This window comes from Argentina silus (assembly GCF_951799395.1).
Source record: "Argentina silus genome assembly, chromosome: 1".
Taxonomy (NCBI): Eukaryota; Metazoa; Chordata; class Actinopteri; order Argentiniformes; family Argentinidae; genus Argentina; species Argentina silus.
The window spans coordinates 22,943,935-22,971,821 of record NC_139655.1 but is presented as its reverse complement, the minus strand read 5'-3'; the positions used below and the strand labels follow the sequence as shown (position 1 = coordinate 22,971,821).

Sequence of the window (27,887 nt, the reverse complement as noted above, 5' to 3'; positions counted from 1 at the left end):
TAGAGACAGATGTGGCCCACCTGTACTTTCATAATGCAGACTGGGAGTTAATGTAGACCCTATGGTTAGAGGGAGACAGAGAGAGAGAGAGAGAAAAAGAGAGACAGACAGAGAGAGAGAGAGAGAAAGAGAGAAAGAGAGAGAGAGGAACGATATCAAGATATCTCCAGACACATCAGATCAGGAAGTTTCTCTCCTCTCTTCTCTCTCTGCATATCTCTTGTTCTTCTCTGTTCTCTCTGTCTCTTTCTCCTTCATCTCTGTTTGTTTTGAGCAAATTGGGTTTCGCCCCACGGCTCTCTCCACAGCACAATTCTTTCCAAGTATGGCAATTGCTTCCAAGTGGTCTTCTTGCTTTACCTCAAGTGCAAATTGCATTGTGAAGTCAGCTCATATAAAATCTTATCTGGGAAACCATTTAGTGTGCGGTGAGAATGATTGTATGCTATGAGAAATCTCCCTAATCTGAGAGCTAGGGACGCAGTCCTCGCCTCCCCGTGATTATATTGTGGCAATAGATTACGCTTGTAGTTGTAATACCGCAATAATACCATGGAAATGCAGAAAATAACTTATGCGTTGGAGGTAGCGAGATGCCTACCCAAGGTCTGACTATGGTGTTGTTTTCCTCAGCCCCTGTGGTTCAGCGTTCTCCCCAGGGCACAGACAACTTCCTGTTTAAATGTCTCTACTTCCTGTTGAGCCTAGCCCCTGTGGCCCTGTGGCTGTCCCTATCCCAGTCAACCAGTATCCCGCGGCATTATTATCTTAGTAAACATCAGAAAGGCTTTTTTTTTTTTCCTTGTCTTTTCCGACAGTGTGGATAAACATGTCCGTGTTCAAAGCTGTTGTAATCTGAGCAGCATTGCATTGCAGAGCATTCAAACAGGAAACCATTATCCCACAGTATGATGGTCTCTCCCTCTTATCTCTGAGCTCACATCTGTATACAGCCCTAACCCCCCTCCCTCTCCCCCCCCCTCCTTTCTCCTGGATCCCTCCCCCTCCTCTCCTGTCCCAGCAGTCCCCACAGGACATGCCCTATCTGTCCCTTGGCCTCCTGGGATAGCCACTCTCCTTAGATTGGCAGGCAGGCGGGGCGGGCACACCCATAACCAGACCAGTGGAATTTGTCTGTTTATGCAAACCCAGAAGATGCACTATTTGTACACCTCTGCTCTGTCTCTGACTGACTTGTTTTCTTCTTCTTTTGATTGAGAGACAAATTGTGTCTGAGTTCATAACTAACTGTTAGTTACTAACAGCAATTTGTGTTCATTGGAGCAAGACCGTTGCACATAAAGATGAGTATGTTTGAATAAGGGTGTTAACAGGAAAGATTATTATTGTTTTCAGAGTTTTTTCCCTCCATTATACAACAACAAGACTCACTGGGGGCTCAACTGGAAAACCTAGAGCTTACTAAATACTGTCGGGCTGGTTGATACCAATAAGCTTTTATCTCATCTCACCGATACACACACACCACACGCACACACACACAAACACATCCCACCAGCGACCTGAGAGGTCACATCACATACATACTGCATTATATAGGTGACAGACAGTAGCAACATTATTAGACTGCTCCGGTTAGGTCATCCATAGGAAGAGCATGGCCAGGGTTGATAATCCAATCCCACCACCAGTCTGACTGGGGATAAGGGCTTTTGTGTTCCTCCACTGAAGTGTGTGTGCGCATGCATGCGTGCGTATCGGTGAGGTTAGATAAAAGCTTATTGGTATTCTGATCAATGCTGTAGGTACAGCCCCCCCACTTCCTCCCTTCCAACTCGTGGGGAATCCCTGAAGCTACTGTAGCATTTTACTAGCACACCATGCTTATTAGCATAAACAAACCTAAACGGGGTCCGTGAGGACTGCACGGTGAGGGCATCCTTAATCGCTGGCTATGGTTCAGTAGCCACAGACTTGTAGCAGCTAACCATGCATGTTTATCCTGGGTGCTAATGATCTGTGTGATGTGTGTGTGTGTGTGGGTGTGTGTGTGTGTGTGCATGTGAGTATGTGTGTCTGTGTTTGTGTGTGTTTTCTCGTAGAAGTTTCCCCCAGACATTTATCTATTGTCAGTTTTGCATTTCCTCCTGTTAATGGTGAAGGTTAGGTTATTAAATCAGTCCCTATGGGCAACTTCTACACCAGAGCTGTTTTTTGCTCTCTTGTCTCTCTTTATTACCCTTCATGCTGAGCAGGTACAGTACAGTACAGAGCTAAACCCTGAAGAATAGTCACTGAGTGTTGTTGATGGATGATTCTGCCTGCCTGTGTGTGTATGTGTGTGTGTGTGTGTGTGTGTGTGTGTGTGTGTGTGTGTGTGTGTGTTTGTTTGTGTGTGTGTGTGTGTGTGTGTGTGTGTGTGTGTGTGTGTGTGTGTGTGTGTGTGTGTGTGTGTGTGTGTGTGTGTGTGTGTGTGTGTGTGTGTGTGTGTGTGTTTTTACCTATTTTGGGGGAGAGAATCTGCTTTTCCCGGACTGCTAAATCAAATGGTGTGACCGTCTACTGATGATACAGCATAACTGGACTGCAACTTCTGCTTCATAGGTAGATTCTCTCATTGCATGTTCTGCCGCAAGCCTCCTTGCATTAGATGACCTCTGGTAATAGATGAAACACCCCCAGGATCGGTAGAGAGCGCATACCCTACCCACACACACACACACACACACACACACACACACACACACACACACACATACACACACACACACATACAGTAGATTGATCACATAGCTAGGCAGGGGGATATCCAATGATCTGCTCTCCACCTCACACTAAGTGGATTCTGTTCTATGATTGATTAGAATGTTGGATCCAGGATGCAGTGCACCTCTCACACTATCAGTCTTCCAGGACGGCGTTGAAGGGGTGTATGCTGTAGTAACTTGAGTACATACTAGAGAATGAGAGTACGTTCATCATTATTTCCATGATGGCGCCTTCTCCATTGTAACCTGAAAGTCAGTGACAGGCCATGGGAGCCATCTTGGCTCATGCCTGACATTGACTCTAATGGTGAGTGATGGAGGGACAGCGAAATAGTACAAAGCCATTGGCTCAGTGTGCAGGAAGAAAGAAGCCTGCCACATGATTTATTGATGTCCCCTCCGATGTCATCAATGGAGGACTTACATGAATGTCACCAGCTTCTTATGCATTCCAAACAGGCTTTAATTCAGCAAGTTTACAGCATAAATTGCCCGTCCCCCCAATCATTCTCGTGGCTGGGGCTATGTGTTAGTATGAGGTGATCAGGTGAGGGCTGGAGATAGGGAAGGACGACAACAGGTTGTGGTTGATGATAGTAGTGTTACCTTAGAAGTGAGACAAGGTCTTTCAATTCAACGTGAGATGTGTCGCTGGCAACCCCTTTTGAAAGCCACTCACGTGTTTCTGTTCTTTTGTGTCCCTTTATATCATTTGTCCCCTGTTTTGATTCAAGATCAGGGAAGAAGCCGCCGCACTCTAAAACAAATCATGTATTTCCTCTGCCACCTTGTATTTTCACAAGTTCATGAAATGGCAAATTACTTTATTGGGTTGGGTTGGGTTGTCATCATTGCTTGAAGTGGAATAAAAACGCTGATACTCACTGTCATTGTACCCTACCGTTGGTATGTTAGAGCCGGCATTATATAGGAGGTGTCGGATCTTAAGCAGTAGAAAATAAAAGGTTCTGGTATTCTGTGCTGGTCAGCACCAGCCCATTGCCTATGAGAAGATTGCTAATCTATCTGTGTCAATGTTATCTTTCTGTGTCCAGGCCCAGACTAGCCTGATAATCTCGAAAGACAAGACTGGGGAGGAAGAATGGACAATTTGGGCTTGAAATAGAAGACACATTTGTTTTGTCCAGAACAACACTGCAAGAGTATGGACAGTAGCTTGCTCAGCCAATATACTTTTCCTCACGCATTATACTGCCTCAACATGCCATTGATCCACACTGTCCTAATCATTTCCCTCATCCATCCACCACACACACTATTTCTCGTCTCCTCCATGCTCATTTCTCCTCCTCTCACCTCTCTCTCTCTTCCTCCTTTTTCTCCCAACACCACCCTTTTTCTCATGTTTCCTAGTACCTTAGCCCGCTCAATAATGGATGTTAATAAAACCCTGTTCACTTCTCCTGCCCTCTCAATCATCCCACTGGTTCATTTACTCCCAGTACTTTTCCTTTCACTTTGACTGTGCGACACCACTGTGTGGAGGCTCTGTAGGGAGAGACCTCGGCTCTCAGTCTGTGTTTGTCCTGCTTACACATTCACTCTGTCAGCCAGGCAGCCACAGAACCACTGTGACAAATTACACGTCTTGGCTTCCCCGCATAACACCACACACACATACACACACACACACACACAAACACACGCACACACAAACACACACAATGGATGTATACTGTATGCCTCCGCCCCCACACACTTGGTGTGCTCTTATGCTATTCTGTCGTCTACTCTCCTGTATTGTGCTGTGCTTCACTATACCTCATTTAATTGAACTTCTTTATATGTTAAGTTGCTTTTGTTGTTTAGCTGGTTTTGAGTGTGTGTGTGTGTGTGTGTGTGTGTGTGTGTGTGTGTGTGTGTGTGTGCGTGTGTGTGTGTGTGTGTGTGTGTGTGTGTGAGTGTGAGTCACTGCCACTCTTGAGTCTTCTGAGGTGCAGTAGCTGTAATCTCACAGCCATTGCAGGAGTGTGGGTGTCACTCAGAGATGAATGAAAGATAACCTTGGGAGCTGAAGTGGATGGAGCTGGAGATTGACAAGTATTTATGTATTTGTTTATTTATATTACATGTTCCTTAGTGTGTGTGTGTGTGTGTGTGTGTGTGTGTGTGTGTGTGTGTGTGTGTGTGTGTGTGTGCTGTTTTTAACACACATCACTTCCAACTGAACCCAACATTGACAAGCTCATTGAACACTAAGCACGAGACTGGCAAAGCATTTTCAAAAGAACACAAAATATTGCATATTCAGTGGGCTGGCGAGCATGCAATATGTTTTGATGGGAACAAACTTGAAAAGTGTTTTGCCCCCTTTAACATTTTAGATGAGATATTCAATAATAAATGAATATTTAATCAGCGGGGCCCCAAATGAATATTAATAAACTTGTTTATTGCAGATGAGGCAGATGAGCAAGACAGGTTGTATGATAGGGCTCAGATCACACTCCGACAGGCTGGGTGAATGTATTAGTGTCGCTGGGGTGTGTGTGTGTGTGTGTGTGTGTGTGTGTGTGTGTGTGTGTGTGTGTGTGTGTGTGTGTGTGTGTGTGTGTGTGTGTGTGTGTGTGTGTGTGTGTGTGGATGCTGTGCAGCAGTGATCCGGCCCATCTCTGATGTAAACTCTGTGACTTTGTTGTTAGCGGAGCGGAGGCTCATGTTTTATTCAGGGTTGGCGAGCCGAGTGAGTGTTGGGTTGCCAGGTCGTGACAACGGGGGCTAGATACTGATTGAGGGTGTGATTGAAGCCAGACCACAGCATGGTAAACACTGTCGCACTCTATTGGCCTGTGTGTGTGTGTGTGTGTGTGTGTGTGTGATACAATGCTTAGGGAACAACTCCTACTCCACATACTGTAGCAGCACAAGCCAAGGTCTGCTAACAGCACCCCACAACAACATGTTGTGGAAATTCTCCACTGTAGTATTTTATTTCAGCAAAGGTGAGATTCAAGAGCCAAAGGTTTTGTTAAAGCCACAATATAAGTTTATTACACTTTATTACAAGCGGAGAGATACTCCAAACAGAAGTTCACTGAAATGGCAGCACAGCAACTTTCCCTCCTTATAGCGAGGGTGGGAGCACATCGTGCCCCAGCCAAGGACAGAGATAGGGAGGTTGGCGGTTGGAGCATACCGTGTCAATAACAGGTGACACAAGTACTGTTTCCCACAGTCTACTTCCAACCTTCAAATCCCGTTTTGCCTAGCAACAATTTCCACAACCTGCCTTACCATAAGGGCAAGGCCTCAATACAGCAGTATTCTGCCTAAAACATTTCTATCAATAATATTTCTATCACAATCCCCCCTTTTAATAGTTGACCCCTTAATGTTAACAACTTCACAAGCCAAGCTTTATTAGTTAAGCAAAACAATTACATTTCATTACATTTCAGACATTTCATAGTCAAGGAAAGGGAACAAGTTGGGGAAGTCAGGCGTGTCCTCTTGCTGTTGGATCATAACCTGAGCTGTCACCTTTGATGCACACATTTTAAGCAATATTGAAATCATCATACAACAGACCATTAAAAAACAATTATGGCAAACACACCAATCAGCATTTTAACAATAAAGGTAAAGTTCCCCAATGAATTCAGGGTTGAGAAAGGATCTATACCATGTGTTTTGTGGGGTTCTTCAACACCTTTTGTTTGTGTTTCTTGTACCAGATCAATCACCTTCTCAGACGCATCCAAAATATAAGTACAACATTCAGTACTGATCACCTGGCAAACCCCTCCCTGTGACGCTAACATCATATCCATTCTATTTACTTCTTTTAATGGTTGCAAGCATGGCCAGCTGTTTCTAGCAAACAGAGACCCAGAACAAAGTTACAATACACATTCATCCTTTCAAAACCCTCCTCTCCTCCAGGGCGGGTTCTCACTCTTTATTATCTGTTATTCAACCCTGACGCATGTGGGGTGTTCTGAAAACAATTGACATATATGATGGAAGCAGTTTTAGTCGTAGCTTTTAACACAGTTCACAAGCAAACACTTCTACTTCTATTAGTACAAACATCCACTACATGTTTAATGCTTACATGATTAAATGCTTAAATGATTAGTATTATCAACATTATTAGCGCTTATTAGCATTTCATAGTATAGATACTTATTGAACCATTACATTCAATAAAAATGTGAAATCGGTATGTGTCAGTCCTTTTACTCACAGTCCTGTGTTTTAGTCATAACTTCATAGTCGGGGACGGGATAGAGGTCAGAAACATATTGCCCATCTCTTTCTCCTAGGTTGCCTAGAGTCAGTCCTAGTCCTTTCTAAAGTCAGTGTCATGTGGGAGTGAGGTGGTAGGTGTAGGGAGAGGTGGTGTGTGTGCGGGTGTGGAACGGCTGCTATTTGAGTCCTGCCATAGGACTTTTCCTTCCAGAAGCCAGAAAGTGGGGATCACAACGAGGCAGGAGATGATCACTAGACTGCAGAGCCCTCCTCGCAGGGAACATTGTCGGTACCCGGTTGTCGGAACTGATGCACAAGGGGCGGTTCCTCTCCTTCTCTGGGCTGCTCTGCAGGTTGTGTTGGAGTCAGAGGTTACTAGCACTTGACCCTTGTTGGAGTATCTCCCTGGTCACTCTGGTTAGGTGGGGGTGTTCCCCTCCTGAGTTTGGCTACCCTGGTCCCTCTGGGTTTGGCTACCCTGGTCCCTCTGGGTTTGGCTACCCTGGTTCCTCTGGGTTTGGCTACCCTGGTCCCTCTGGGTTTGGCTACCCTGGTTCCTCTGGGTTTGGCTACCCTGGTCCCTCTGGGTTTGGCTACCCTGGTCCCTCTGGGTTTGGCTACCCTGGTTCCTCTGGGTTTGGCTACCCTGGTCCCTCTGGGTTTGGCTACCCTGGTCCCTCTGGGTTTGGCTACCCTGGTCCCTCTGGGTTTGGCTACCATGGTCCCTCTGGGTTTGGCTACCCTGGTTCCTCCAGCAGTGGTACATTCTTGCAGTGTGTGGTGTGCACCCATGTGCCTCACTCGGCTACTTTCACTGCTGACTGGGTGATGAGCTGCACCTGGAACGGTCCTTGCCACTGTGGTCCATTCCAGTGTTTTCTCTTGTAGTCTTTGATCATCACCCACTCCCCAGGTGTGATGTCATGGAGCGGACCCTCAATTGGCGTGGGCAGTGCTGCTTTCACACTCCTGTGAACGTCACTCAAAACCTTCGACAAGTTAGCACAGTATGTTAACATTGTATCATTTGCATATTCAGTGGTTAACATGTGCCCTAACCCTGTGTTCATTGGTCGGCCTGTCAGAATCTCATGGGGTGAGAGACCAGTCTTAGGCCTAGGCCTTCCCCTCATGGCTGTGAGTATTAGGGGGAGGGCTTTTACCCAGTTCAGTCCCGTTTCTTCACACATTTTTGACAGTTTCATTTTGATTGTTTCATTGTCTCTTTCTACTAACACCCCGCTCTGTGGGTGGTATGTGCAGTGTTTTCTTAAGTCCACTCCTAGGTATTCAGACATTCTCTGTACTGCTTCATTTACAAAATGTCTCCCATTATCACTTGACAGTTTCCTAGGGCCTCCCCATTGTGGCACTATCTCAGTTAACAATGCTTTTGCCACTGCTGAGGAGTCTGCTTTACTAGATGGTAAAACTTCAACTGATTTTGAAAACATGTCTACAAATACCAAACAATATATTTTTACCTAGAGGGGGTTTAACTCAATGAAATCCAGGGGGAGGATGGCTTGATTGGGGGACCGCTTGTCCCCGCCCTACATTATGTTGTAAGCACACGAGGCATTTTGAAGAAAAAAAAATTGTGAGTATATTGAGAAGCCTTGTGTGTATCAGTACCTATTTACAATATCCGTCATCCCCCTTTTGACACATGATCTTTCCCATGTGACAACACAGCGTGAACATTTTTTGGTAAACACGGGTTATTTACAGAGGTTGCCCCAGCACTTCGTCACTGTGCTTCCTCTCTTTGTGAGGCTTTAGCCTGTGCCGCTATCAGCTCAGTGAGTGAGACGGTCGGGGTTATTTGTGTCATTTGCAGCGCTGTGTGTGCTGCAGATTGAGAGGCTGCTTTAGCAGCTGCATCCGCTCTGTGATTACCCAATGAGACTGTATCTTTTCCATTTGTGTGTGCCTCGCACTTACATATTGCAATCTCTTTAGGGAAAAGTATAGCGTCTAACAAATTATGTATCAATTGGCCATGTTGTATTTGTATCCTGATGACGTGACAAACCCTCTCATTTTCCACAATGTTCCAAAATCATGCACAACCCCAAATGCATATCACTGTCTGTGTAAATTGTTACTCTTTTCCCCTCCCCTAATATGCCAGCCTGTGTTAATGCAAAGAGTTCAGCTGCCTGGGCAGAGAGATGGTGTGGCAGTCTATTCCCCTCCACCGTTTCATAATCAGTCACAATTGCATAACCCACATTATTCAGATAGGATTTTAAGCATTTTGATGCAGACCCGTCTACAGAAAAAACACATTGCTGTTTTCTAATGGTTCATCTGATAAATCTTGCCTAGGTGTACATTGTTGGTTTATAGCTGCTAAACAGTCATGGGGCTCCCCATCCTCCTCTGTGGGGAGAAATGTAGCTGGATTGAGGACAGTGCATCTTACAACAGTGACATTTTTGGCCATGTGCCATGGTGTGGAGTGGCTGTACTAATTTAGCATATTCGGGGACCCATTGTCTACAGAAACCTGTCATGCCAAGAAAAGACATGAGGTGCTTTTTCATCACTGGTTTAGGTGTTTTGGTTCATTGTCTCCACTCTGTCTCCGCTGAGACTTTTTCCCTTTGTATGTAAGTTTATCAACATAATTAGATTAATTACATTTATAGTTTATAAAATGTACTATACAAACAAGACTAAATTATTATTTCATGTCATGCACAACAATGTTATCATGTTAAAATAATTTTTGTTGTATTCAGTGATGTTGAATTTTAACAGGATATTTATTATGTGCTTCCTGTTTTTATATATGATTCGAAATGCGTACCAATCTTTCTCTTTTGCAAACTGTAGTTTCTGTTGTTCTGCTAAGTACTTCAAGAGAGTTACAGTGTCTCTCTCACATGATTCTTTATCAGGCGAGCAAATTAAAAGGTCATCAATGCATGTATTAGATCTATGTTCCTCCATCTAATTTAAATTTTTCCAAATTATCCCTAAGAGCTGCAGCAAATGGGGGGCCTTGTCCACGTGTATAACTGACCAGAAAATTCAAAGGCGAACCAATATTGGGAAACCTTGTGCAGAGGAATACTACAAAATGCATTAGCTAGGTCGACCACTGAGAAACATTTTATTGTTACCAGGTACCTGGGTAATAATTGTATACAGACTACAGACTATGGGTACTCGCACATGAACTGCTTCATTAATCTTTTTAAGATCCTGCTCAAAGCGCCACGCGCAGGCCTTCCCGTTTGTTTTTGTTGTTTTTTTAACTGGGAAGATAGGGGTGCGACATGGACTGTTTGGGCATGGAACAATTATCTGTTTTTCTAACAATGCTTCAAACACTGGAGTAATGCAACACATCACTTTTATCTTTGAACCATACTTTCTCAAAACCTACATCCTGACCCTCTGTCACCCTGGCTGTACAGTGTAATTCATCCTCATCCATAAATACACCTTTTACTTTCTGTCTCGCTTTTCTCAACAATTCTTGTGATATTGACCTTGGCCCAGTACCAAGCAGGTCCCATGCATAATAGTAATTGAACTGACCTCTTCATAGAATTACATCTTGCATAGCATATTTCTCAATTTTAATTCCCTTTTCTGAACACCACAGAGTTAACCCTAAGCTACATATTAGATCTCTATCTAACAAATTTACAGGCCAACAATTGCCATAAATGTAAATGTAAATGTAACAATTAGAGGGTATAAATGAGTGTTTCTGATATTGAATGCCATCATCATATACAGATAGAGGATTCTTTCATTCCTAATCCACTATTGCTACCACTCTGCCACTATATTTTGGTTTGGGGTTCCACTCACTTGCTGTCAAGACTGAGTACCCCGCTCCTGAATCTACTAGAAATTGAACCTCTTTACCAGCTATGGTTATCATTAATTCAGGTATTATTTTATTGTATTGGTCATTTTCTTTACTTTAATTTTCTCTAACAGCCTGTATTTCTAAACATTGTGTGTGAACTGACCTCACCTCGGTGCCCTTCTCTTGGATTGTCTCTTGTACTGTAATTCCTCGCGGGGCATCATCGCCCTCTTCTGGTTCAGGACAGTCTTTCATCCAATGTTCCTTTGATCCGCAACGGAAACATACATTTCTGTCAACCCTTCTCCCTTGTCTTCGTCCGCCGCCTCTTCCATTGTATCTCCTCCAACCTCGTCCTCTGCCTGTCTGACCACTGTAGTGGGCCAGTTGGGCCATCTGGAGGTTCTTGCCCATCTTCTCTTTAACCTTGTCCTCCTTATCCTTTTGGTCCCTTATGAATTTCTCTGCATGCTTTATGTAAGGCCAGACGTCCACCATCCGCCCAGCCTCATAGGCGGCACAGTTCTTTTTTACGTGTTTCTGTATATCCGGTAGTAATCCTGCTATCATCATTAACTTGCATTGTTGTTCCCATGGGCCGTCCTGGTCACCGTCTGGTTGAGTCATCCCACTGTGGTCTAGGAACTTTTTTTCAAACTGCAGTTTATAGTCAATCACTCTCTCGTCTGGTTTCTGCTTACAGTCTGTGATCTTTTCCCAGTTCATTCATGTGGGGAATTGGTTTCCAAGCCACTCACGCAGGCCCCTGACATGGCCTACGTAGTCCCCCTGCTCTTCATCTGACCAGGGGATGTTGAGCTGCGGCCAGATTCCCTTTACCAACGACCATCTCAATTGCAATTTTTTCATCATGACACTCTAGTTCCTCAGTGTTTGGTTTGTATTGTTAATCATCATGTTCATGCGCCCTTATAAATCCGTCTGCCCCCCCTTTTCTTGGGTCTAGCAGTTCCTCTGCCACCTCCCTCAAGTCCTGTAGAGACCAGGGGCGGTAAACCAGCATTGTGGCTGTTATGGTTGCTCCTCTGTCACTGGGGCAGCCGGGTTGGCCACCTCCACCATGTTTGCCTGCGAGGCAAACTCTGAGTTCAGGGTTCGAGGAAACTTCTTGTTTGGAGGGCCTTGTGGGGATACTATATCCACCAATGCTTGAGCTATTTCCAAGATCGCACTGTTCGGAGTCTCCGGAGAGTAGTGGTCAGGGGACCCTCCCCATGCTCCATCGGTTTCGGATGACGGCGTCCTCGGTGGTACGGGTGCAGGCGCTGGCACAGGTTCAGTCGCTGGCAGCGGTGGGACGTTGGGCATGGCTGCCTGTGGTGGTGGTCATTGTGGTCTGGCAACAGCATACAGTGGGGGTGGGGGTGATCGGCCAGAGGGACAGTCCAGGTCTGCATCAAACTGGTCAGACAAAATTATAGACACTGGTTAGTTGGCCCTACACTGACTGTCTGTCCTTCTCTTACTTTGCCCCATAGGCGTCTTTTCTCTTCTTTGTCTGTCTCTTCTTATGCTTTCCAATTAACCCATCGCTTTCCTTCCTGTAATCTCTTTATCTCTTCTAACTCATATTCATTGAGCTTATCTCTCAGCGCATCAACCTGTCTTATGCTGAAACTCCCATTTACCGGAAAACCTAATGTTTCCCACATCGACAATTGTTCACATGTCCATTTGCCATATTTTTCAGACATTATTTTTGCACACCACTTTGCTAACTGTTTTTCCCATTTCAAATTATTGTGGTGTCTTTGTCTGTTCTTTACCTTAATCTGGTTAACGTGTTCAACAACAAAAGGTGCCAAACCTTGAATCTATTCTCGATTAACGTGTACCAAACAATCCTTAATAAGCCTGTCAGCCCTTTAGCAAGAATACTCTGTACCCAAAACAGGAGACCTCCGTTCAACAGGAGGGTTTTTGTAACAGATATTGTGGTCTCACCTCTCAGAATAAAATTTTCCCTCGCGATCCCTGTACTGAGTAGTCCCGTTCCCTTTCTCCTTTCAGGCGCCCTTCACCCCACCCCTGGCAGGTTCTAACCCTCACGGTTGACCTGTTGGTTGAGAGGTGGAACACTCAGGTTAGGGATCCCGGACGAGCCCCCAATCTGTCGTGGAAATTCTCCATAGTAGTATTTTATTTCAGCAAAGGTGAGATTCAAGAGCCAAGGGTCTGTTAAAGCCACAATATACGTTTATTACACTTGCAAGCGGAGAGATACTCCAAACAGAAGTTCAGTGAAATCTCTAAAGCAGCACAGCAACTTTCCCTCCTTATAGTGAGGGTGGGAGCACATCGTGCCCCAGCCAAGGACAGAGATAGGTTGGCGTTTGGAGCATACCGTGTCAATAACAGGTGCCACAAATACTGTTTCCCACAGTCTACTTCCAACCTTCAAATCCCGTTTTGCCCAGCAACAATTTCCACAACCTGCCTTACCATAAGGGCAAGGCCTCAATACAGCAGTATTCTGCCTAAAACATTTTTTTCAATAATATTTCTATCACAAACAACAACAACAGCAACAACACAGTTATCAACACAACACTATTTCCAACCAGTGTCCTTTATCCAGGGATCAACCATGGCCTAAATACAGCAGCACACAAACTAGGGATGGGTCTTACCTGTGTATGTAATTTAGGGTCTCCCTCCTTGAGATACATCTCTGTGAGAGGGGCAGTCATAAATCATTGCCAGTCGTGTGTGTGTTATCTCCCAGTAATGGGGGCCTGGAGGTGGGGGCTCCATGCATTACAGACGTGACAGACCTGGCAAATGGAAGGCAGAACAGAGGATCCTCACCTACATAGTGTGGTGTAGCAGACCAGAGAGAAGCTGTGATAGCGTATGGGGGAAGAGATGATTTATGACTCAGAAGGCTGAGTTTAAACCATGCTTCAGGGCCCTTTATATGGTATGGGAGCACATTATGGACGAGGAACAGGAGTGTGTAGTGATGTGTTGTGTACAATATTGGTATGACTAAGTTGAGAAGTGCAGGTACAATACCACATCAATAGACTATTTTAGATGGTGGTGAAGCTTGTCTGTGGATTTGTGTTGATATACACTCACCAAACACTTTATTAGGAACACCTGTACACCTTCTCATGGTGGAGGTGGTGTAATGGTGTGGGAAATGTTTTTTTGACACACTTGGGGCCTGTTAATATCAATCAATCATCGCTTGAATGCCACAGCCTATTTGAGTATTGTTGCTGACCATGTGCATCCCTTCATGGCCACAATTTACCGATTGTCTAATGGCTACTTCCAGCATGATAATGCACCATGTCACAAAGCAAAAGTCATCTCAAACTGGTTTCATGACAATGAGTTCAGTGTTCTTCAGTGGCCTTCCCAGTCACCGGGTCTGAATCCAATAGAACACCTTTGGGATGTGGTAGAACAGGAGATTCACAGCTTGAAAGTGCACCTGAAAAATCTGCAGGAATTGCGTGATGCAATAATGCCATCATGGACCAGAATCTCAAAGGAATGTTTCCAACATCTTGTGGAATCAATGGCACGAAGAAGTCAGGCTGTTTTAAGAGCAAAGGGAGGCCCTACCCAGTATTAGTATAGTGTTCTTAATAAAGTACTCGGTGAGTGTATATCACCCTCCTCCTCCTACCTACTGAACCTTCCTCCTAGTCTCTCATCTCCTCTCCACATGCCTTGTGGAACAGATACTCGGTTTCCATAGTTACCATGGGGAAAGCATGACTATTAACACCTGGGTCACATGAGTGTTATTGAGAATCAGCGTGAATGGAGTGTGTGTGTGTGTGTGTGTGTGTGTGTGTGTGTGTGTGTGTGTGTGTGTGTGTGTGTGTGTGTGTGTGTGTGTGTGTCTGTGTGCATGCGTTCGGTATGCCTGATTATGTTGGTGTGTTTTTCCAAAGAGTAGATAACCCAAGCACCCCAGCTGTTTGCCTGTGTCTGGCTGCCACCACCTAAACATGTAAGAAGCCTTGTAGGATAAAATAGCTTATACTGTACTGTATGTCTCAACTCCATTGACTTGCTCTCTCTCTCTGTCTCTCTCTCTCTGTCTCTCTCTTTTTTATCTCTCTCTCTGTTTATCCTTCCTGCTAACCCCTGGGTAGCCTTACCTTTTGAAAAGAACACACTATGGAATATGGAATTCTTCCTCTCACGTAGCATAGCGACTTCTCGAGCGCCTTGGCGCTGCCTTTGTGTTAGCTAATGCACTGTTTGTCAGTGGTGCACATGGAACCCCCCAGTGGGAGCAGGGCATTGATGTGTTCACATTAGCCATGTTTAACTGTGTCAATAAGACAAGGTGGGAAGGGAGCAGAGAGGAATTAATTATCTCCCGCAGGTCTCCGAGTCTATCTCTATCCCCCTCTCTCTCCCTATCTCTCTGTCTCTCTCTCTCTCTTTGTCTTTCTCTCTCTCTCTCTCTCTTTGTCTTTCTCTCTCTCTCTCCTTCAGAGATAATGTAATAGGGACTAAGTTCCCCCCACAGCTATCATCTAATGGCTTGTCACTACATTGGCCTCCTATGGGTCCAGGTTGGCTTCTTAGAGTAAAGGTTAGAGTATTTTAAGACTTAGGGACTCTGTGCTGTCTTGAATGTATCTATCTACCGCTGTAGACTTCTCAGAAGTGCCTCAGCATGACCTAAATCAACACAATCAATAGTTTGTTTAGGTTGTTTCAATGGTTGTTTCATATTCTCGGTGGATTTAAATGAATTTTACATATTCATTTGTGCGGCAGGCTGTCATGCTGGCTCATTTAGAGGATGTGTGGGGGGGGGGGCATCTATGGCATAATGAGGTTAATAAAGCAATCTAGTTAAACCAGGAAAGTGACAAACAGCTCTGCCAGTTGATTAACGTGTGATGGGCTGTAATGAATGCAAGACAAGGCCATAAGGCTCCTCCTAGACTTAAGCTGCCGTGCCTCACTATGCTAAGCAGGGAGCCTCAGGAGAAAGGCTAGACAGTTCGACACACATACACACACACACACACACACACACACACACACACACACACACACACACACACACACACACACACACAAATTATTATTATAAGAGCATAATCCCTCAGTGCTGTGCTAAATGTCTCTTTCTGATGATTCATTCTATCTCTTTTTCCTCTCTCTCCATCTCTCCTCTCCCTCTCCTTCTCCCTCTTTCTCTCTCTCTCTCTCTCTCTAGGTATTCTAGCGATCCTGGCTATGCCAGCAGGGCTGGCGTCCTCTGCCCAGGAGCTGTACCCTAGCCGGACCCCTCAAGATCCCGTCTCCATGGCAGCAGCCCCCCAGAGCGGCCATCTCCGCTCCCTCACCCCAGTCCCCACCTCTGTTACCCCAGATTGGCAGCAGGAGGGCTCCAGTAGCGGGGACTGGTCCTCCCAGGGACGGGCACTACCTACGGGCATCATCCAGCCCACAGCAGCCCTCACCCCCCTGGGCTGGCCTCAGCCTTACACCCCCCTCACCACCAGCCTGATGGTCCATCCTAATAAAGACTATAGCCCTATACATGCTGCGCCTACTGTCAGTCCCAACACTGTGAGCTCTGTGAGTGTAGACCAGCAGGGCCTGGGCTCTAGCTTGGTCAGTCCCAACCCAGTCAACCAGCCTGGCCAGCTTCATAACAACACAAACCCCAGTTCTGGCAGCACCAACCTGGGCCAAAGCCCTAGTTCTGTCAGTGCAGGCCAGGGCAACATGTCCAACTCTGTCAGTGTAAATGGAGCCCATAGCCCAGATACTGTGAGTGTTAACCAGGACAGCAGCAGCAGCAGCAGTGGCAGCTCTCCCAGCTCTGCTGGCCCACATAGTGAGGAGGCGTCTACTGCAGAGGAAGCTCCTGACTCAGGCTCTGCTGCCCTGCCTCCTGTGCCCGGCCCGCCTACTGAGAGAGGGGACACACTGACCGCTGAGGAGGCTGGCCGCCCCGGCCCCACACACACTGTTGTAGAGGAACAGGGTGTAGAGGAGCCCACCAACTCCAGCCGACAGAACTTCACCACCGAGCTTCGACCATCCTCCTCCTCCTCTTCCTCAGTGGATGCTGCTCTAGACGAGACACTCAGGGAGCAGGCTGACACCGCACCCAAGCTAGCACCGCCCCCCCACGCCATCACCCTGCGGGATGTCCACACCCTCAACGAGGGGCCTACCGAGGAGCTCCCTCTATCTCCCTCCCTGTCTCCATCCCCAGCCCTCGCCAACCAGGCCCCAGCAGCACCCAGCCCCACGGCCAAGCCTAACCCTCTCTCATCCAACAATGCCACTGTAACCAATGACACCACCACGGAGGAGACTGATGCCCCTGGCAGTGGTGGCAGTGCCCCTCCTCTGCCCCCTCAGGGTAATGCCACAGACGATGCCCCTCTGGGTAACGCCACGGCCACAGATGGGAGGCTGCTACAGAATGGCACTGTGGAGGGCGAGGACCCCCCCTCCCAGTGGAACAGCTCCTCCCCCACGGAGCCCCCCTCCACGGCCAGCGGGAACTTTCTGAACAGACTGGTGCCGGCCACCACGCGGGACCCCTGGGGTCCTGGCAACGGCTCGGGCCCTGCCCTGGACTCGCCGCTGTCCCGGGCAACCATCTGCCTGGGCAAGATGGACATCGTGTGGATCGTGCTGGCCATCAGTGTGCCTGTGTCCTCTTGCTGTGAGTATCAGATCAGAGCTTGTATCATAGATTATCAAAGCTCTTTGAGCAAGTGAATCATAGCGCCCCCCCCCCCCCCCTCCATTTCTAGCGCACTGGGATCACTGCCATACTCTAGGTCCTCTCAGACACTAGACATAGACACACACATGCTACTGTCAAGAACTGGACTGATGATCCAAGTAATTAATTACACTTTTACTTAAATCCCCTGAGACACAACCAAAACCAGAGCTACTGCCTGGAGCCTTCTCATAGGGTATTTTATATGTTAAAGAGGCACTTTACTCTGTTTTGTACAAAATTTCTCATCAGTCCGCTGGTATCGTAGTCTGAAATATCATTATTGGACTGATGAGAAATAATAATAATGAACAAAATAATGTTGTTGTTAAATAAAATGTCCCGTAGAAGGCTCGACTGACTACTGTCGTCTCTCTCTCTCCCCTCAGCTGTGCTCCTGACCATCTGCTGTATGAAGAGGAAGAAGAAGTCGTCCAGCCAGGAGACCAACCTGAGCTACTGGAATAATGCCATCACCATGGACTACTTTAACAGGCATGCCGTGGAGCTGCCCAGAGAGATCACGTCTCTTGAGAATGAGGTACGTACTGTATGGCCTGATAGAGAGCCTGACCACTGACTGACCACTGACTGACTACTGACATACTGAGGACTCACTGGCTGATGTTAGAGATGGTACGTATTCAGTTGAAGCTCTTGTGGCTGCATTACATCATCTTTGGCATGGAATGTTGAGAAAGACCAATGGATATGTATTGCAATGTCCATTCATGCATTATAATGGTATAGCATAGCCTCCTCCAATTCACATGTACAGTATTTCAGAGTTCAGCCTCAAGATATAATATATTGATAATTCATATTCAATATCAGTGAGCAGGTCAACCGGCTATTTGTGGACTACAGTGCCCTCTGCTGTACGATTAATATTAATGGTACAGCAAAAAAAGTGTTTCTCATCGGCTTCATCTTCATCATGGGGTCATTTTAGAGCCTTACCTCACACTATCTCAGTCTAATTTCCATTCATAACACTTGTCATATTTTCTTAGCTCATCACAGCATTTTTCATCTGCTCTTCTCATTTTCTCACTGACCACGCCTCTACCTCCTTTCTTGTGCTCCCTCCATCACTCTCTCTCTCCATCCATCCCTCCTCTGGCCATACAGCGTGAGGGTAATGCTGAGGTTGGAACATGTTTAAGATGCTCCTGGTGACACAGGTGTTGTGTCGTGTTGCTTCATTGCTTTCACTGTAGTATAATCCAGTAGTCACCACCATCCACCTTTCTCTCTCCCCAACCCAAAGTACCACTGACAGGCTTGTCTGATGTTGTGGTTAGAACTAGTAAGAATGTGCTGTAACCCCCCCATCCCTCTTTTGCGTCTTGTTATCACTCTGTTGCTCTCTCTCTGATGCTGTAGTGCCGTCTTACTGCTGAGTCACCCTTCATTTTCTTTTCCTCTCACTCCCCCTCTCCTCTTTCTCCTCCTCTTTCTCCTACTCCCTCTGCTGTGTTGCTTCTTCTGCTGAGCCACCCCTCCCTACCTTCTCTCTCTCTATTATCTGTAGACGAGCCTGTTCAGCCTTCTGCCTCCCTCCCTCTCCCTCTCTCTTTCTCTTCCTCTGTTCCTTTGTCTCAGCTGTCTTTATTAGTCAGACATATTTTGTCATCATTTGTCTTCTACATTAGATGCAGAAGCAGACATAACCCTAGATTGTGTTCTGTCTTCCAAGTGACAAAACCCTCTGCCCTTTTTCTCAGTCAATAGCCTTTAGAATTAGCATCTCTCAATGATAGTGTGCCATTGTCTGGAAAGAATCGTGGCCTTTTACAGTACAGTATGTGACCCTGTGGTGGTGCCCATGTTAATCTGTGTGTGTGTGTGTGTGTGTGTGTGTGTGTGTGTGTGTGTGTGTGTGTGTGTTTCCAGGAGCAGGAGACCTGTCTGCCCCCTAACGGAGACTACAGTGACAGCGGCGTGGTGCTGGTGAACCCTTTCTGCCAGGAGACCCTGTTCATCAACAGAGACAAGGCCTCCGACATCTAGAGAGGGGCACCAGTGTAACAGACTCTCAAAAAGAAGTCCCTCTCCACGGGTCTCTCTCCCTTTTCTCCCTGTGCTGTGGTTGTCATTTTTATACGTGTGTTAAAATCTTCAGAGACTCCACTTTATACTGTATAATACAAATACAAAGACGAGACTGAGAGAAGAGCTAATTAAAACAGACACTATTTACTATGAGGGTGCACCTGCATATTTTTCTGATGTACATTTTCTACAAATGCTTAATTGGAATAAGAGTTTTTATGTCTTTATAAAATACAGAGCGTGTGCGATTTCAGTTTTGTTACAGTGGCTTGATGGTGAGCGCATTGTGGATGTAGCCACTCAAATTTACCTGCTTTAGAGAGACAAAAAAAATGCTGTAAAAACATTTCAACATTTCTTTTCTTCTTTTTTTTATCAAACCCAAAACACTTACTTAAAAGCCTGTTGAACTTGAATTCTGTACCTGCGTACTTGAGGGGATGCGGAGGTTTAGGGCAAGGTTTGTGAGACGAGGTTTTAGTAGAAAGGAAATAGAGGCGTTATGGTTTGAACTACAGGTATTGCAGGGGGGCCTGCTGCAGGCAGACAGGGGATGAATCCCTGGGGGCGTTGTAGCTACTGTATCTGTAGACCAAATGGAAGTGAACAAAAATGGCTTTTTCCCCTCATGTGTCACCAGCCTCTCAGTAGAGGGACCACATAGATGTCTTAACTCCCCTTGTCGAGCTGTTGCGGCTTTCTCTGTGCTAGTGTTTGAGCATCTTACTGTGTGTGCGTGCGTGCGTGCGTGCGTGCGTGCGTGCGTGCGTGCGTGCGTGCATTTGTTGTATGTATGGTTCAGTGGCCACAGGCTTACTGTAGCAGCCAACCATGCATGTTTATCCAGGGCGCTAATGATCTGACTGATGTTATAATCTGCCCCTTTGCCCCCTGTGTGGGATTTCAAATGAAGTGCTCTCTAACTAGAAAGCTGTGAAAGCTTTACACCTATTTTTTTGCATTCATTTACAAGATGTTTGGTTTAATACAGTATATTGCCTCTATCAGTTAACTTTCTGTGGTCCTTTTGTTAAAGAGTAATTGGATCTCGTCAGGGCATAACATACACATGTGCGATATATTACTGAAGTCCATGAATCAGAGCACAAATGTAATGATTGCTGTTCAAATATGTAACATCCCTGACATATCTACATATCGGCAGCCTACACTGTGTGTTTGCGTGCGTGCGTGCGTCTGTTTGTCTGTCTGTCTGTTCATCTGTCTGGATTGTGTCATTGAGTGGGTTCGATTTTTTTCATCCAGTGTGGGAGGAGGTTTGCTAAAGCATTAGCCCGCCTCTCTAACCTATAGGACATAATTTGAGACCAAACCTTGTGTTACCTGCCTCCATACGTACAGTATTTGTCCATGAGAGTAAACTGTGTATTACTGTAATGTACAGATGTTGAATGATATTTGATTTAATATTGAAAAGGCAGTAGAAATCATGACCAATGGAAAACTGAGATAATATCATATCCTGAATATTTACTGTGAGCACATACAGTGGCAGAGTTTAATAATTAAACATACTTTAGAACTATTTTGTTACGTTATCAAATCAATTTCATTTATTATTCTTTACTTTTGCTCAGATTTTTCTACAGTAGTTGTTATACAATGCCTGACTATGTTGTTTCCTCCATTTGCCACATTGTGAAACTTTAAAGGGGCAATCTGGGATTCAAACAACAACAATGCAGACTGTCTTTGGTACACAGCTGAGGGATAGGGCTAAAGAAATGTAACCACTGTCAAATTCAAAGACGGAGCTATGGTTGCAATGACTGACAATCCCTGAGATCAAAATAATAGTTTTAACAATGTTTCGAAGCTGTACAGTGTTTGTTTACAATTACATTGTTTACAAACAATGGAGTAAAACAATCTTATATTTTGGATTCTGATGGGGTAAGACAGTTGAACTAAGTTCATGAGGCATTTATAAGTTATATTCTTCAAGAATCAATGGGTAAATATCAATAATGTAAGACCAGGATGGATGTACCAATCCCATATTGCCCTTTTAAATGTCTAAAAATCGTTTGAAGGTTTTGTTAAATTATCATTTTGTTGAACATGTTGACATCAACTGGATGTATGTAGTTGCAATGGGCATGTGGTGCCAGAGTGGAGATTTCACAAAATGTAGAATGGGGAGGAGGGGGAGTATCTTATGTCCAACATCATGTCTTTTTATTGTATTGTAGCATACACTGTACTTTTTACTGCTGAGCAATAAAAGAGAAAAGCTTTGAACATGTTTTGTGTCTTGTCTGTGTCTCCTACCCCTCCTCCTTTCAATCCTTAATGGGTGCACTGATGAAGCCACACTCTCATGAAATCTGAAAACAAAAATGAGAGAAAGAAATCATCACCACTTGTTGGCCTACCATTGATTGCAGGTGGGTTATGTACATTAAAACTCTTAGACAAAGCAGTGTGTCAGTGCCTTGCTGACCACAGCTAAACCATTCAGTGTTCCAGAATGTTCTCTGTTCATCTATGCTGGATCTGGCCAATGGCTATTCTATACACACTGTCACTCCAGCCTTCACTTTGCTCATGCTTAGATTAAAGAGCTATAGGCCTACATCTTGGGGTTCATTAAGTGAGGTTTTCTAATGTTTTTCTTATTTTTTAATGAGAGTTTGTCTATAGGCCTACATGTGTTTTACAAATAAAATGTATCAGGTGGAGTCTATTGATCAGCAAGCTTTTGATATAACTGGTTGTTGCCACATAATGGCAAGTGCCAACACTGAATTAGTTATGAATCAATGAATGAAGAGCAACATAACAACTACATTTCTTTCATGCCAGTTTATAAACTGCATCATGCAGTAATGGCTTATAATACTGGACTGTAAGGGCTGGTTTCCCAGACACAGATTAAGCCTAGTTCTGGAAGGAGATTTGCCATTGAAAGTGTGATTTAGTCCAGGTCGAGGCGTAATCTTTGTCTGGGAAACCGCCCCTAAGGATATCAAGTATAAATAAAATAATACTGCTCCATAACCATATTGATTTAAGAATGTCAAAGATAAAGTATATGTGGTGCACACAATTAACTGAATGCCACCCAACCTTCGGTTCACAGACCTCGTGCGTGGTGTGCTACCCGGTTAACATTTGATAGGGTGGTCAAATGACAGGTGCAATATTATTGGTTTTAGTGGTATTTGTGTATTAGTTGATTGGTTATTCAGCATGTCCGTTATGCGCGGCTGATGTTCATGTTCCTATCCGGGGCAGCAAAAAGGTATTGGTCGTACATCCGGTTGGCCTGTTAAATAGCAGTGAGTGTGCGACTGTACGTCTGTGCAAGTTTTACAGCTAGCAGGTTTATGTGGCACATTGAAAGACAGGCGGTCTAACAGTCGCAACATTTTGTCTAGCACACTAGAATTGAAATCCTGTCTTTTTTCAGATCGAATCAAGAGTTACTCCGTCCACTTTAACCGATTTAAAGAGGCGTTTAACATTTTAAAATTCTGATTTGTCATAGCTAGGTAGCGTTCATTTCTGAAAGAAAATGGCGGATGTTGCTACTGGTGCGGTCGCGCCGGAGAAGAGCCTGGATGATTTCTTTGCCAAGAGGGATAAAAAGAAGAAGAAAGAAAAAGTCAAGGGGAAGGAAGCTACTGCTGGGCCCACACCAATTGTGTTGAAAAAGAAAATGAAGGAAAAGGAGAAGTCAACGAAAAACGAGGGCAACCAGGATCCGCAAATTGAAAAGGTAGCTAGCTCGTGCTATTAGCTAAGTCAATTAGCTAGCTAGCTACATTTGAGCCAGTTTTCATGCTAGGAAGCTATCGTTAGCTAACTAGCAGGTGACTAGAGTAACAAGTATGTGTGACTACCTAGTAACTAAGCCGACTAGTTGTAGCTGGCTAGCTATATAACCAGGTGGTCAACTCACCATTCATTTCACATCGAATCTACGTTCACTGAGATATCCCGACGACTGAGGCCGCGCGCTGGTGTCGACAGTGTCAAATTTCTGAATTTTCTAGGTTGGGTCTCAACCGGTGAATGTCGATTGCAGCTAGGCATCAGTTCAGACTGCCAACACGTTCCGTTGTCTACTTTCGTGTTATGCCATGGGCGCATCATTAGGCAGTTGCCTTAGAGCTAACGAAAGCATGTTCTAGCAGATGTTGGTTGTGCGAAATCAGGGTGTGGGCCTCGTGTAAAATCGAAATTTAAATGTTATTACTTGACAGTTGTCATTTTGGGAAACAGGAAGGTGTTTTTTGTAAGGCTAGACTTGCTCGCAGGCCCTATCCTAGCCGACATATACGACAGAGTGTTCGCTTATGTTGGGAAATGAGCACTGGACTCCAGCTGTTACAGAGCCTGCAGTCTAAGCCCATGATGCCTGATCCACATCAGTGTTGCTTTTTATGTAAAAGATAACAAAATCAATGAGTTGTATGATGAGCAGAATGTGTTAGTTAAAAATGCGTTTGTTAAAATAAAATATAAAAAACCCCATTTCAAAACCTACTGCTGATTTAATGACTTTCTTACTTGCTGACCAAGTGCATATTAGGCTACACAACAAGGATTAGCTTCAGATTTACAATTTACCCCCTCACGTCTGACATGTCTTGTCATCTGCCCTCCATGGGCGAAGTCATAATTGATCTCCCAGTTCTCATCCTTGTGTGACTCTGTGCTGAGGTTGTCACTTATTAATTATGTTGTGAGAATGATTTTGGAGAGGGGGAAAGGACTAGGGCGTGGCACTCCCGATAAGACTATTTTGATTTGTCATCTCAGCCAATCTCTTGAAATGATGATGCCTGATCCACATCAGTGTTGCTTTTTATGTGAAAGATAACAAAATTAATGAGTTGTATGATGAGCAGAATGTGTGAAGACCTTCAGTGGTAACTGATGAGCTGTCATCTCTGCAGGATGACGAGGAGTGGAAGGAGTTTGAACAGAAAGAGGTGGATTACAGTGGGCTTAGACTGCAGGCTCTGCAAATAAGGTAAGACACAGAGAAACATGCTGTTCTTCATTCACATGTCATTTTAGTAGCTGTAGTGTACTACGATTGAGTTAGTGGTCCACATTGTGGTTGACTGTTTCTCTGGTGATGAATGCAGTGATGAGAAGGAAGATGAGGAGTTTGAGGAGGAGGTTGGTGAGGATGGAGAGATCATCCTGGTCAGTGGAGACAAAGTGTCTGGGCCCTGGAACAAATCTGGTGGTGGGCTCCCTCCTGTTGCTGCCCCTGTTGGTGAGTACACCCCTCTGGTCAAACCTCACTCGGGGGGGCCAGGAGTTTTTCCTTATTACATGACCAGACCAGGGAAATGTCAGGTTGTAATGATAGCCATATCTAGAGCCTCTGAGTTTTACATGGTCAGGAAAAACCCCTCGCCCAACTGTTTTACTATCAATACCATAATACAAAAGTATGCACTGTGTTTCAGTAGCAGGGATTTCACAAGTCAGGTTAATTACCAATGAATCTTGGTTCCTGGTCTTCACTGACAATTTTGCTGTTTTTCCTGTCCTCTTGTCTCAACAGAGGAAGTGGAGGTGCCTGAGGCCAAGCCTTCCGGGGTCTACCGCCCCCCAGGGGCCAGGCTGACCACCACCAAGCGAGGCCCTACTCAGGGACCCCCTGAGATTTTCAGCGACACACAGTTCCCCTCACTGATGGCCACCTCCAAACATGTGGAGACACGCAGGTAAGTCCACCATCACATCACTGGTATTCCACATCAACAACATACATTCAGGCAAACATGCACAGAGAGAGACCTCACGTTACTACAGTATCATTAAGGTCCAATGCTTGTGTTTCAGGGACAGAGAAATGGAGAAGACCTTTGAAGTGGTGAAGCACAAGAACCGTGGCAGAGAGGAGGGCGGTAGTGGTGGTGCTTCCCTGCAGCAGTTGCAGCTTGACAACCAGTACGCCATCCTGGGGGACAAGTAGACTCCCCCCATCCCCCTCCCCCCCTGCCCATCCAGCGTGGTCCTGCCCAGCCCCCAGAGGGAAGCTGAACTACAGCTGTGTACCGCAGTCCTGACAACACTGGCGCTGCCACACTGGACATTCTCTCCCTCTCACACAACAGTACATACACACACACACACACTCACACTCTCATCATAGAGTTGAACCATATACACAACACACACATCCAAACACACGCACACACACTCCCATGATGATGACACACTATATACAATCCATACACAACCACCTGGTTGGCGAAACTGAAGGACTGCATCCAAAAGGGCTGTGGCAACAGGGATTAACTGAGACATCAAAAAAATAAATCTGTGATACACCCATATGAACGACACTGCAGTAACCACAACAGACAAAATGGCAACATATGGTTGTCTTTTGTGGATTGTATTCAGAGCGGCAGTTGTTTGGTACAACTTCTCTCTGGACTTCAACTTGCTTTGATAAAGCCACAGAGGACCGAAGACAAAATTTGGGGCAAGATGAATTTACGAACTGCTGTTGAAATAGATATATTTTTTGTGAGATCGTTATTACCCGAACTGCACATGGTTTTTGAAGATGTTTGGGCACGAGAGGGGACTGGGAGACTACCTCAGTGACAGCTGTGGTGACCATGTTTGACTGGGACTTTGTTCGGGTGGTGACCGGGGCCCAACACCAGCCCTTAACGCTCTTTCACTTAGAAACTTGAAGATTTGTATTCCTCAAGAAAGGGACTCTGCAAAGATCTGTGGATGAGGTATAAAGGTTATGGTCCTCATTTAGAATTACTATTTAAAGTGGCCTTACTGTAATGGGAGAGAAAAAGAGTAAGAGGGAGAAACTGCTTCCTCCTCTGGAGAGAAACTTGCTCATCGTTTCATTGGCTGTTGCCTGCCTCTGGATTTCACCACTTCGAGAGAAACCTCCTTCCCTGTTCAAGAATGTAGTGCCGAGTTGTAGTTTGTCATACATAATAACAACTAACCTGTCCTTCATATCCGCTGTTTGACTGGCTCCACCTTTTTTTATTTGATTTTTCTAACATTGGCGAACCATTATTAAAGCTCATCCTTTCTAATCTAAAGTCATTCCTTTGGTAAATGTTTTGACTTTCTGCAGGATTTTGTCTTGGTTTTTGTCATGTTTTGACTGTGAGGACTTGTTTTCCCAGAGTGGTGTTGTGTATAGGTGGGAAAGAGGGTGCAGGGTAGACTGAAATACTGTTACAGACACAAAGAGATATACTTAGCCACAGCATCTCAAATAATGACCTGCCTGTACTTGATGCCAACTGTAACTGACCCAAGTATGTGTGGTCTGTCATTGTTGTCCTCTATCTTGATGACATCTGTTTTTCTTTACCCAAAATTCACTTCATTGCTTCAGCCCAAGGCATACATGTTCTGCAGCATGGAAGTCATCCTTGTTTCTCCATACTCCCCATATAGGTTTTGCCCTTTTGTAGATATGAGGTATGATATTGTCCCAGCACTTCTCAACATGATTTGGTTCAGGGCTGTGTTTACATCCAGAAAGTTGTTGCCTACCATCTGCCGTAGTCTACTCCCTTCTACAGATTTGAAATGGACACCTGGAAGTGCCAGCTAGCTTTCTTATAGGTGTGAGAGTTGCTTCCACCTACCCAGTCCTATCAGATCAGTGAAGTGTTGTGAAGAAGTGTAGATGGGTGGGAACAACCTCATGGAATCATACGCAGCCCTGGAATATGCAACCCTGGTCCTGGAGAGCTGCGTTCTCTGCTGTACTGTCTTGTCTCACCAGTTAGGCTCCAAACCCTCTGACCATTGTCTCTGCTCACAGACCAGGGATTTAATTGGACATTTCGAGGGTCAGGTGGTTTGGAACAGCAAGGGTTGCGTTTTCATAGGTTAAACAGAGGGTTAGAAGAGCTGTAGTTGTGTTCATATATTGCTGTCAAAGCCATTCAAAATGTTATGGAACTTAGAATTTGATAAAAGATGGGTGGGCACTGTAGCATGTGAAACATCCTATGGACCCTACCAAGTACCCTGTGGGTGAAAGTAGTGAAAATGTCTACAGAGAACAGTTAATATAAGATCATTTTAACAAAAATAAACAGTGATCCTTGTGCTTGGTGTCTTGTCTGATTTTTTTGCCTGAAAGCAACTGTTTATTCTGCAGATGGACCCCACATGTTAAACAAAACAACAAATATAAAAAAAGACTTGTAAAATACACTGAGAAACAATTCTGAATAAATATACACACACACTGAAGGTTCAAAGTGATTTATTTTGTGGAGCCAGTTGTGTCCAACATGCATTGTCCTTCTCTTGT

At 45.1% G+C, this 27,887-nt stretch overlaps 2 protein-coding genes across 2 annotated transcripts in view; both read left to right on the top strand.

Moving 5' to 3' along the window:
• Positions 1-21,844, top strand: part of tmem108 (transmembrane protein 108) — a 45,902-nt gene extending 24,058 nt beyond the window's left edge. The window contains exons 3-5 of the mRNA XM_083680865.1: positions 15,995-17,464; positions 17,917-18,068; positions 19,424-21,844. Coding sequence (XP_083536991.1) covers positions 15,995-17,464; positions 17,917-18,068; positions 19,424-19,540 — 1,739 coding nt within the window. The 3' untranslated portion in view covers positions 19,541-21,844. The remainder of the gene's footprint in view (positions 1-15,994; positions 17,465-17,916; positions 18,069-19,423) is intronic.
• Positions 21,845-22,890: 1,046 nt separating this feature from the next.
• On the top strand, positions 22,891-27,680 carry cdv3 (carnitine deficiency-associated gene expressed in ventricle 3). The gene is made up of 5 exons (XM_083680875.1): positions 22,891-23,324; positions 24,508-24,584; positions 24,703-24,836; positions 25,131-25,293; positions 25,412-27,680. Exons 1-5 carry the CDS (start codon positions 23,121-23,123, stop codon positions 25,542-25,544), a joined length of 711 nt encoding a protein of 236 aa, XP_083537001.1. The 5' UTR covers positions 22,891-23,120; the 3' UTR covers positions 25,545-27,680.
• The last annotated feature ends 207 nt before the right edge of the window (positions 27,681-27,887 follow it).

What these genes read in the sequence shown, in the direction of transcription:
- cdv3 (XM_083680875.1), top strand. Translation starts at nt 23,121, where the DNA reads ATGGCGGATGTTGCTACTGGTGCGGTCGCGCCGGAGAAGAGCCTGGAT. An exon ending in AGGATCCGCAAATTGAAAAG is followed by an intron (nt 23,325 to 24,507) that starts GTAGCTAGCTCG and finishes TCATCTCTGCAG; the next exon opens with GATGACGAGGAGTGGAAGGA. An exon ending in CTGCAGGCTCTGCAAATAAG is followed by an intron (nt 24,585 to 24,702) that starts GTAAGACACAGA and finishes TGATGAATGCAG; the next exon opens with TGATGAGAAGGAAGATGAGG.